At 39.1% G+C, this 11,694-nt stretch overlaps 1 protein-coding gene across 1 annotated transcript in view; it reads right to left on the bottom strand.

The window, feature by feature from the left end:
- Positions 1-4,059: 4,059 nt before the first annotated feature.
- Positions 4,060-11,694, bottom strand: part of LOC144598645 (protein maelstrom homolog) — a 31,386-nt gene continuing 23,751 nt past the window's right edge. Inside the window, 4 exon segments of the mRNA XM_078408855.1 lie at positions 4,060-4,410; positions 6,126-6,195; positions 7,319-7,448; positions 8,182-8,244. Of these exon segments, the coding sequence (XP_078264981.1) occupies positions 4,283-4,410; positions 6,126-6,195; positions 7,319-7,448; positions 8,182-8,244 (391 nt within the window). The 3' untranslated portion in view covers positions 4,060-4,282.

Here is an 11,694-nt window from a genome sequence, read left to right as displayed (position 1 = left end):
CTCGTTACATTTAAGGCACTGGATTGAAGTTTTACATTTTGCTAAAGTGGGGGGTTTCCGATTTTGCCATATAACGTTCCTCCTCTCACTACATGGCCTGATGCTATGTGCAGGAAGGAACAGCAGATGCTGGTTTAAACCAAAGATAGACACAAAAAGCTGGAGTAACTCAGCGAGTCAGACAGCATCTCTGGAGAGAAGGAATAGGTGACGTTTTGGGTCGGGACCCTTCTTCAGACAGATTCTAGCAGGGGGATAAAGCCTGGCAAATGATAGATGGATACGGGTGATGCAAGGCAAATCTATAGTGGCATTTACTTCAGATCTCTCAGTCAGCTCTATGTTTTACTGTAGTGACTGTCTGGGCAAATGGCAAAGCAATTAGTTTATTGTCACGTGCACTGAGGTACAGTCAAAAGCCTTTTTGTTGTGTGCTATCCCGTCAGTGGACTAAACATGATTACAATCAAGCTGTCCAGAGTACAGATACAGGTAATAACGTTGAGTGCAAGATAAAGTCCAGTAAAATCCAATTAAAGAAAGTTTGAGGGTCTCCAATGAGGTAGATAGTAAGTCAGGACAACTCTCTAGTTGATGATAGGAACGACATTGGTTCATGGTGCAACCTTCAGGTTAATCTCACCAACCTTTCCCACTCAGTTTATTTGCTCATCCAGCTCCAGACACCTTGGACTGTCTTAGATCCATTCACTATCAATTGTTTGCATCCATATACAACTAATGTGGATGTACAGATTTATAATGGAGAAGTGTAACTCATGCAAGATCACTTTGCTGTACTGTAATCTCTTGGCATGGTTCTACTTGACACAAATATTTAACTAATTTTTTTAAATTACAAAAAAATTACTAAACTTGTGACACTTTTACAAGTCCTTTTACAAGTTCTAATACGCCGCATCCACTGTTTCGTCCTGTTCCATTTGCAAGTTACAACTTGAAAAGTAGATTTTATTAATCCATATCGACTGTGCCCCATCCAAATTTTCCCAAGCATTGAACTGCTGCTTAACTCAGATTCTAGCATTTGCTGACATTTAATGACACGTTTACTGGTCAGTCACAGTATGGCAACAGGCCCTTCAGTACAAGATGCCCCATCTACACTTGTCCCATCTGCATGCATTTGGCCCAAATCCCTCCAAACCATTCCTATACATGTCCCTTTAAATACAAATGTCTTTAAAATGTTATATGACCTCCTCTGGCAGCTTGTTCCATATACACACCGCTGTGTGAAAAAATTACCCCTCAGGTCCCTATTAAATCTTTCCTCTTGAACCCATGTTGTGTTTTTTTTTTACCCCTACCCTGGGTAAAAGGCTATCCACCCTCTCCATTCCCCTCATGATTTTGTACACCTCTATAAGAACACCCCTCAGCCTTCTACGCTTCAAAAAATAAAGTCCTAAAGGTCTGTAGTGTTGCTTTGCCTCACCCTCCTTTTTTAAATGGTGCCAGTCTTTTGTCAAGAGCAGATTTTGTTAATAAGGACGCTGAAGGTCCTACATTCCATGACAGCAAGCTCCAATTGTAGAAGGCAAAACAATCTGAGTAAAGTCAAAGCCTTCACCTTCAATTCTACAATTGAAACCTTCAATTAGTTGGCATAACAACGTTGAAACAAGGAATTGCAGATGCTGGTTTACAAATATGGCAGTGCTGGAGTAACTCAGTGGGTCAGGCAGTATCTCTGGAGAACATGGATAGGTAATGTTTTGGGTGGCGACCCTTCTTCAGACTCGTATACACTGGAATTGTATACACTGGAATTGTATAAACTTGTATACACTGGAATTTAGAAGGATGAGAGGAGATCTTATCGAAACGTATAAGATTATTAAGGGGTTGGACACGTTAGAGGCAGGAAACATGTTCCCAATGTTGGGGGAGTCGAGAACAAGGGGCCACAGTTTAAAATTAAGGGGTAGGCCATTTAGAACTGAGATGAGGAAAAACATTTTCAGTCAGAGAGTTGTGAATCTGTGGAATTCTCTGCCTCAGAAGGCAGTGGAGGCCAATTCTCTGAATGCATTCAAGAGAGCTAGATAGAGCTCTTAAGGATAGGTCAGGGGGTATGGGGAGAAGGCAGGAACGGGGTACTGATTGAGAATGATCAGCCATGATCACATTGAATGGCGGTGCTGGCTCGAAGGGCCGAATGGCATCCTCCTGCACCTATTGTCCATTGACTCAAAACGTCACCTTTCCATGTTCTCCAGAGATGCTGCAGTCCCAAGTTACTCCAGCGCTGTCCTTTTTGGCATAACAACCACCTACCTGGATTGCTGTTTAATTACAATCGTATTACACCAGTTTCCATTGAAAACTCAACATTACGATGCAATCCTACACATTTATCAGTATGAGCAGAGCTTTCCATAAAGCCACAAGTGATGCTTCGATATACAAGCTTGACCTTCAAAAAATAAGGTACACAGTAACATTTTGCAGGTATACACGAATGGATGTCAGCGGTTGTGAACGGACCGCAAACTAATTTCCCGCACCCTCAAGGTCCACGATTGGCTCGGGAGGCAGGACACCATGACAGATGCAGAGGGGCGGCTGCTGGAGGTGACGGACGGTGCATTTGCGGTGGTCGCGGGTGATGGTCTTGGTGGAGGTGGGAGGCCCTACAACAGCCGGACAAGCAAATGGATCTGCGGCAGCGGCACGGAGTGGCAGTGGTAGAAGCCCATGGCATTGCGCTGGGCCAGGCCCACCCCAACTTCACCCATCCAGTGCAGCCAGGCCGCAAAGTGAGATATGTAGAAAACTGCACATCTCCTTAGGTCAGATCAGACATTTCAGAGACAGGAAGTTGAACATGGCAACTTTCTGCGTGGTGTTCCAGAAGAGGATCTATTGTACGTGTTTTGCATGATTTGACTGGATACCCCTGCAGAACAAGCTTTTCACTATCTATAGTACACGTGACTATAAGTAAGCTAAGCTGGCAGGTAGCAAGGAGGAGCAAATATCACAAGGAAGTCCCATCTTACTGCTGAAAGCTCGCTACTGGAGCGGTAAATACTCCAGAACAAGCCCAACCCCGTAAACAATATGGTTCCCCTGCATTGTGTGGAACTGCACGGAAGGAGTTGCTGCCAGCGTAGATCAGCTACGATCAGATTGAATGTCAGGGCAGATTCAAGGGGCATGATGGTCTACTCCTGCTTATTTTCTGTCCTTGTACTGTACAAGCGCTCACTTGAATGTGCGCTCAGGTGCGGCAGAGACCAAAGGTCCATTGCTTCCACATGACTATCTACCACACCCAGGTCCATGGACTTTCACCAAGAGGAACATATGGAAGGGTTCTGCCCTCTTGCAACTGTAGTCACAAAGTTCATACCCAAAACATACTTTTGATCATAGGTGTTTTAAAATTCCTTTAGATTTAAAAATCAAAGTATAAACAATTGAAAAATCAACCACAATTGTCCAGCATTGCTTCATTGCCCATTTTTGTGATTATGCAGAAAAAAAGCTTTTTTTTAAATGCATTTATAAATGTTTCTTCAATATTTATAAGCATTTTTTTACCATTTATTGGGGGGAATTTATTTAATGCTTATAAATTGGAAAATGTACGTGCTGTAAAACACAGCAGGAAATGTTTTCTTTCTGTTTTCAATTCCCTTTTCCTAAGCCCATGCTATAAATACCCCTCTTCACACTTCCAGCTTGCTAGTCAAATGCAATTTAGTGCATTCTATGAGTAAACAAGTTTCCGTTTGTTAATAGGTACAGTATCATTTAGTACAGAGGTTTACATGTCTAAAGAACATTTTTAAAACTTAAAATATTTCTACAATTTGTCACCAAAGCACGCAGATGCTAAATCTTTTATTTCACAACAACTTTAACAGGAACAATTTCAGGAACAGTCAATAGAACACAATAACAAACAATCATAGAAACTTGGTTCATTTCTCCAGCAAAAGGAAATTGCCATTTAATTTTTTTTAAAGTAATAATATGTATCTCAATTTGAAATTACATGCTACTTGCAGTGTGCAAAATTAGTGTTTTTCTATGAAGATTGATTTAACAAAAATTGGTATCTGAATTGTCAATCATGTAACTGTAATCACAAAATTATTTCCCTGAGCAACCCATTACGAGGTTTCACATTATATTTAATAATCCTGTGCCCGTGTTATATCTGCAGCTGCACCATTTGCAGATAATTAGCTTTGAACACCAAGTGGTTGTATTGTTTCGCTTTAAATGACTTAGTTGTAATTCAGGGCACCTACTGCTGAAATCCTGGTGTTGGGCGGGATGGGAAATTCAGCCAGGCAGCAAGAGCACCTCTCCCTCTCCCAAACCGAGCAGCAATCGGATAATCCATCACATTGGATGTCATAACACCACTTTTACCTACATTGCGAAAGAAGGATTGTGTAAAGACAAGACAATTCTTTTCATTGTTAATGCTTAAAAAGGTCGTAAAAATCAAAATGATTTCCTAATGAGTTACTGGCTGGTAAAACGTAGTTGAGTGAATACTGACAGGTTGCATTACGGCATGGTTTGATAACTTGGAACGCCCAGGAGCAGTGAATGCGGAGAGTGGTAGTCACTGCCTGGTCTACCACTGGTACTGACCTCTCCACCATCGAAGGGATCTATAAGAGGCGCTGCCTCAAAAATGCAGCTCGCATTAAAGACCACACCACCCTGGCCACGTTCTCATCTTGTTGCTACCATTGAGAAGGTACAGCAGCCTGAACACTGCGACCTCGAGATTCAAGAACAGCTTCTTCTCAACAACCATCAGGCTCTTGAACACTATGGCATACTGTCTTTGGTTGCACTATGGACTATGGTTTTGCACTATTATGGTCTGGTTACTTAGTATTACCCCGATTATTAATTAATTGTAATATTGATTACTGTAAATTTGAGTGTGACTGCATTAATAGACCTGCAAAGCTGCAGCAAATTAAGAATGTTATTGTTTTGTTGCCCTTAACCTTAACAGGATCTCAACCTGAAACAGTAGCTATTGCTCATTCCAAAGATGTTGCAAATCCTGGTGAGTTTTTCCAGTATTTTTGGCATTTCATCTTTATTGCAATTACCACACACAATTAGCTGATTCCCGACACTGTGCAAGATGGATTTAGCAAGTCTCTTTCAGTTAGTGCCCCAGAAGATGGAGGATATCCCAGATGATTTTTCCCTTTTGCAGAGATCTGCTTGCTCAGTCCAGATCAGCTTCTTCCTCCGTCATCAGGCTTCTTAATGGTCCTTTCATAAGCTAGGGTACTGTCCAATTCACCTCTACCACATAACCTGTAGTACGCATGTCACTGGGAAAGACTGGCTGTCTGCAATCACTGTTCACGGGCAGCCCACACTAATACTTGGCTAGCTTTGGTGCCCCAGGGTAGGACACTAGGGCCACCAGCAGGGTCTCCATCAACACACTGAACCAGTCCCAATACACAGCTTTGACAGCTGGCAAAGGCACACACTCCGCTTTGCTGCAGTTAGCAGATGTTAACGCATCCAGACACTTAAAAACAATTAGATCCAATAAAGAAATTAGCTAAAAAGACGGCATTAAAGCAAACCAAAATGATTTTAACAAGTTGCTTTTTTCCACCGATAAAATGGGTGATAGGTCAGCAAAAAAAGGCTGTAGCAGAAACTGTTGTATTCTACAGCTGCCACTTTTCTATGTTAGGAGATACACGGAATCTTAAGCAAAATGCAAACTGTTGGAGGAACTAGGCAGGTCCATTGAGGGAATGGACAGGCAACGTTTCAGGTTGGGAACTTTCTTCAAAGTGTGAAGAAGAGTCCCGACACAAACGTCATCTGTCCTTTTCTTTCCAATGATGTTGTCTGACCTGCTGAGTTCCTCTAGCACTTTGTGTTTAACTTTTATATTTTATTTCAGTGATTAATAGTTAAAATGCAAAAAATTAACTGGGTAAAAATTTCATTTTAGAAAAGATAAATGTACAGATCCAATGAAAATAATTTATGTTAAGTCAAAGTGCACAGTGGGTTTTACAAATTTTAATGAGAGATAAAGGATGAGTGATCAATTGAAACAATTATTTTTAAAAAGCAATTCTGCTTACCGATGGAAATGCTAGCTTCAGGGGGTGAATGGAAATAGCGTTGAGCCGGATTCTCCGAGGGCTTAGCTGGCTTTTAACAAAATCAGAAAGTTATTTGCACATCCTCCTCTCTGCTCTACTAAATAAATCTAAACTTTTTTTTCACAGCTTGGATGAATAATGCCCCCTCCTAAATTATCCCTTCAAAAACAGCCAGGCATCACAGAGTTTGTTTACTGCAGCAAATAAAAGTAAATACCTGTAGAAATCTAAAATGTGAACATGTAATGCTGGCTAAACTCAATTCTGAAGGATGAGTAACTATTTCTCATTCCACAGATGCTGCCCAACCTGTTGAGTTTCTCCAGTATTTTCTGCATTTGTCTTTGTTGCCATTATCACACACAATTAGCTGATTCCCAAAACTCTGTGCAAGGTGGATTTAGCAAGTCTGTTTCTGTTGGTGCCCATGCAGTCACGGAGAGAAAGTATAACTCTGCACGGACAGCACCCAAAAAGTCAGGATCGAACCGGGACTCTGGCGCTGTAAGGCAGCAGCTCTACCAGCTGCTCCACTGTCCAGCTTTAAAAAAGAAGCGAGGTCGAGTCCAAAAATTAATAGCAATAACAGCAACCACTGCAAATAACATTTACTGAAGCAACATTTTAGCAAATAATCAAACTAATTATTTAACTCCACCACATCTTTCATCCTAAAGCAGGGGACCAACATGACTCTAATGAGTACTTTTGTAACTTTGTTGGCACCAGAAACGTGGTGTCCCTATGTGTGCCAAGTGTCCAGTATACAAAACAAAGAATTGTACTGTACCTAGGTACATGTGACAATAAAGTATCATTGAATCATCAAAAGTATTATTGAAACATTGATAAAGATATTTAGTGATGGCAACTCCATTTCTGTGATTGCGGGACAAAAAAACACTTGTGTACTAAGCTACCATCTATCAATCAAGACCCAAAATGGAATATCTAACCTATGAAAGTCTTCAACAATGGAATAAACCAGGATCCTAATATTAAAAGGCAAAGATTTACAATTCAAGATGTAATTGATTTGTTGGCAAAATTATTTAAAACATATTCACTCTTAGACAGGAAAAGCAAATCATGTTCAAATACCTTACCACAAAAATAAAGCACCCGACACAAAAATATTATGCCAGAGGGTTAGAAAGTATTGAGTATGTTACCTGACAATAATGATCCAATACTAATACTTTAGGATTCAAGACGGTGCCTTAGGACAGCTCTTTTTTTGGAATATGTGCAGCTGTTATCTCAAAATCGTAAACAGAAGCCAACGAATTACTGACGCAGTATCTGAAATGAGCAGCAAAAATATATAGAATGTATACCTACATTTACAATTGTAACCAATAACATGTCACTGAATACATTTCACTATATGAACGTCTGACTAGAAAATCTTGGTACATTAAAAAAGATTTAAAGCATTCTGGACAGAGCACAGAACGTAGCTTAATATAATGACAACAGTCCACGTGCTTCACTGATAAAATGGTGATTGAAGTACGCAGTAGACACAAGCAGCTGCAGATGTTGGTTTACAAAAAAAAGTGCTGGAGTAACTTGACAGCATCTTTGGTGAACACGGATAGGTAACATTTTGTGTTGGGACTTCTTCAGACAGATTGTGGTCAGGGTGGGGGGGGGGTGGGGAAAAAATCTGGAAGAGAGATGGGGCAGGACAAAGCCTGGAGGGTGATAGGTGAATACAGATCAAGAGCTGACAACTTTACATAACGTGACAAATATACTGCATTACATGAGTGGAGTAGCACTTCTTAACTATACTTAATTTTAAATTAACATTTAGCTTTCTCAGAGAAAACACGATACTCCTGGGAATCGTGATTCATAGAAAGTGCATTTTTGCAAACAGATACAAGCTACGCGAAGTAGACCAAAAACATTGCATATGGGGTAAGGAATGTACAGAGGTACTGACTGAAATGTGTATGTGGGACTCACTGCCATTGGCCTTATCCGCATTCCAACATGATCAATGATTTTCCTGGAAAAAAATACTTACGCATATTTCTTGGTAGTTGCTAATGCACAATGCATTATGTCATGTTCATCGTGCCACCTACACCTAGAGGGGAAGAATGCACTTTTTGTTTAGAAACTAATTTCTACCACTTCACATAGATCTAATCACAGAATATTTTATGTAACATCGCCCATAGAAAAACATAAGTTATACATTGTAGCATCTTAATGAGGTATGTTTTAAACTACATTTCTTTGTCTAACAAGTTTTAGTTATACATTCTCTTGGAATTTACGTGACTAGGAAATATACTTCTTTATTTAAATTAAATTTTCCTCCTTTACTCACTAAATTACACAGAAATATCCAATTTTGGAAAACACTTCCTATATCATTAGTTGGTCGTAGTAATGCTATAAAGATGATCTTTCTCCCACCGCTACTATACTTATTTCAAGCAATTCCGATCTACCAAAAAAGTTTTTTTTAAAAATTGATTCAATTGTTACTAATTTTATTTGGGACTACAAGACTCATAGAATAAATAAAAGACATCTATGTAAGTCTAAAACTAATGGAGGAATTGCCTTACCTAACTTCTTATTTTATTATTGGGCGGTTAATATTAAAAATATAACCTGCTGGTTGGATGATTCTGATCAACAACCGGATTGGTTAAAGATGGAGAAAGAGGATTGTTTACCATTTGATATTGGTGCGATCCTCTTAGCTCCAATAAATTTAAATAAAAAAACATATGGAGGTAATCTCATTATACACAGTGTTAACCGTACCTGGAAACAATTACATCTTACGTTAAAATTGAGTAAATTATCTGTTTTCCTTCCTATTGCGAATAACCCTTCTTTTAAACTGTCTGTCTTAGATAGAGGATTTGCTCAATGGAAAAGTTATGGAATTAAAAGGGTGGGAGATCTTTATCATAAGGGAACTTTTCTTTCTTTTCAGGATTTACAGCAGAAGTACGGATTACATGTTAATAATTATTTTAGATATTTACAACTTAGAGATTATGTAAAATTACACATGCAAGAATATAAGTTTAGTCCAGAAACACTTGATGTATGCCTGAATCGACATTATAATTCAAATAAATTAATATCGTTTATTTATAATACTCTCCTAGACACTGACATTCCGTCATCAGAATCTTATAGACGAGCATGGGAGGACGAATTGAATCAACTCATAATGCAAGATATATGGGATGAAAGTTTACAACATATACACCAATGTTCATTAAATACTAGACATTCCTTAATACAATTTAAAATAATACATAGATTACATTATTCGAAGACGAAATTAAATAGGATTTTTCCTAGTATCTCTCCTATTTGTGATAAATGTCAATTTCAAGAAGCTAATTTAACTCATATTTTCGTAACTTGTATAAAAATGCAAAACTTCTGGTTGGAGATTTTTAAAATAGTTTCTAAAGTTATTAACAAGCAATTGGATATGGATCCAAAATTAATTATATTAGGATTATCAGAACATACTACAAACTTTACAACAAGTCAGGTACATTTTCTTGATTACAGTCTAATAACTGCGAAAAAATTAATACTTAAATTTTGGGAAAAACCAATAACCCCCACAATTAAAATGTGGACTACGGAAATGACAGAGACCCTGCATTTGGAAAAAATAAGATTTGCCTTAATTGACAAACCTGAGTTATTTTTTAAAATATGGTCTCCATTTATTGAATTTTTAGAAAAGTAAATGGGTTTGGCACAGGACTAAAATAAAAATTTAAAATTAAAAGTTGTACTTGAGTTAGGGGTTGGATGTACAACTGTGGTTATTGTCTCCTGGATCTACTCCCTTTAATTTTTATAGTTATATCTTTTTTTTAATCCTCTTATTCTCTCTTCCCAATAGTTTATAGTTTTTTGTTTTTTTTTGTGTTTTTTTCCCTCCTTTCTTCTTTATTTTTTTATTTTCTCTCTTTAAAAATTTAAAAATTGAAGCTATGTAAGAACTTTGTAACAAATGTGTCTTTTATTTCTATTTGTACATATGCTTTTCAAAAATTAATTTAAAAAAAATAATTTAAAAATTCTCCTTTTCATTGATTGTGGCAAAACATTACAATAAATTATAAAAGCTGAGAACTACCAAATGAACAAAGGATCTGTTTAGAATGCGTAATCTTTACAAGAAATAAAACTGATGCAGAGAGGAAAAATAATTTGGTGATTTCATTTTGATGAGATCACATAAATTCTACTTACGCACTACCGTTCAGTTACTGTGCAGCAGTATTGTGACTGTTCATGCTGAACTCAGAGACTTGAGCTAAAGATAAATCTGACCTTGGAGATCCAATGACCTTTCATGGAAGGACAGCCAGTTTGTGTGTGGTCTGCCCTGCATGACACCAACCCATACAAATATTTGACTCCCCACTGCCTGCTGAAATGCCGAGCTAAAGATAATTTGAAACACCCAATGCCTGGATGATTTTTTTTTAAAAAATAGATGCAAGAGAATTGAATAGTGCATATCTTCTGGTTGGAATTAGTTTAGTTTAGAGATAGTGCGGAAACAGGCCCTTCGGTCCACCGAGTCCACACCGACCCAGCAATCCCCGCACACTAACACTATCCTACACATAGTAGGGACAATTTACACTTACATCAGGCCAATTAACCTACATATCTGTACGTCTTTGGAGAGTGGGAGGAAACCGAAGATTTCGGAGAAAACCCACATCGTCACGGGGAGAACGTACAAACTCTGTACAGACAGCACCAGTGGTCGGGGTCGAACGGGATCCCTGCAAGTGGGATTGGGATTTGTAATAAACCCCGCAAAGGCTGAAAGCAAAGGCAGCAACTCTACCGCTATGCCACCATGTCGCCCGGAAAGAAAAGATGTTTCAGCCTTTGCTGGGGTTTTGCAAATGCTGCAGATAGCACTGGGATAATAAAGGCCATTGAAGGTATCCACTTTACAGAAGGTGCTAATCTAGCAACATGTTTACCAAAGATAGACATAAAATGCTGGAGTAACTCAGCGGGTCAGGCAGCATCCCTGGAGAAGGAATGGATGATGTTTCGGGTCGAGACCCATCCGACAGTCAGGGGAGACGGAGACTAGAGATATGGAAGGATAAGGTACGGAAATGACAGATCAAAGAAGACAATTGTCAAGGAAATGTAGAATCGCTCGATATTAGCTGAGGGGAAGGTGACAACCATGCATACAACCAGTAAAATTAATCAGGAGGACAGTGAAACAAGTCGAACTAGGATGGGGGAAGAGACAAAGAGAGAGGAATAGCAAGGGTTACTTGAAGTTAGAGAAAGCAATATTCATACCACTGAGTTGTAAGCAGCCCAAGCAAAATATGAGGTGCTGTTCCTCCAATTTGCATTGGGCCTCACTCTGACAGTGGAGGAGGCCCAGAACAGAATGGTCAGTATGGGAATGGGAGCAGGAGTGTTTTGCTACCGGGAGATCGCATAGGCCTAGGCGGACTGAGCAAAGGTGTTCAGCGAAACGATCGCCTAGCCTGAACCC

The sequence above is a fragment of the Rhinoraja longicauda genome, chromosome 12, assembly GCF_053455715.1.
Source record: "Rhinoraja longicauda isolate Sanriku21f chromosome 12, sRhiLon1.1, whole genome shotgun sequence".
NCBI classification, from domain to species: Eukaryota; Metazoa; Chordata; class Chondrichthyes; order Rajiformes; family Arhynchobatidae; genus Rhinoraja; species Rhinoraja longicauda.
The sequence above is the reverse complement of the archived record's forward strand: the minus strand, read 5'-3'. Positions and strand labels throughout refer to the sequence as shown.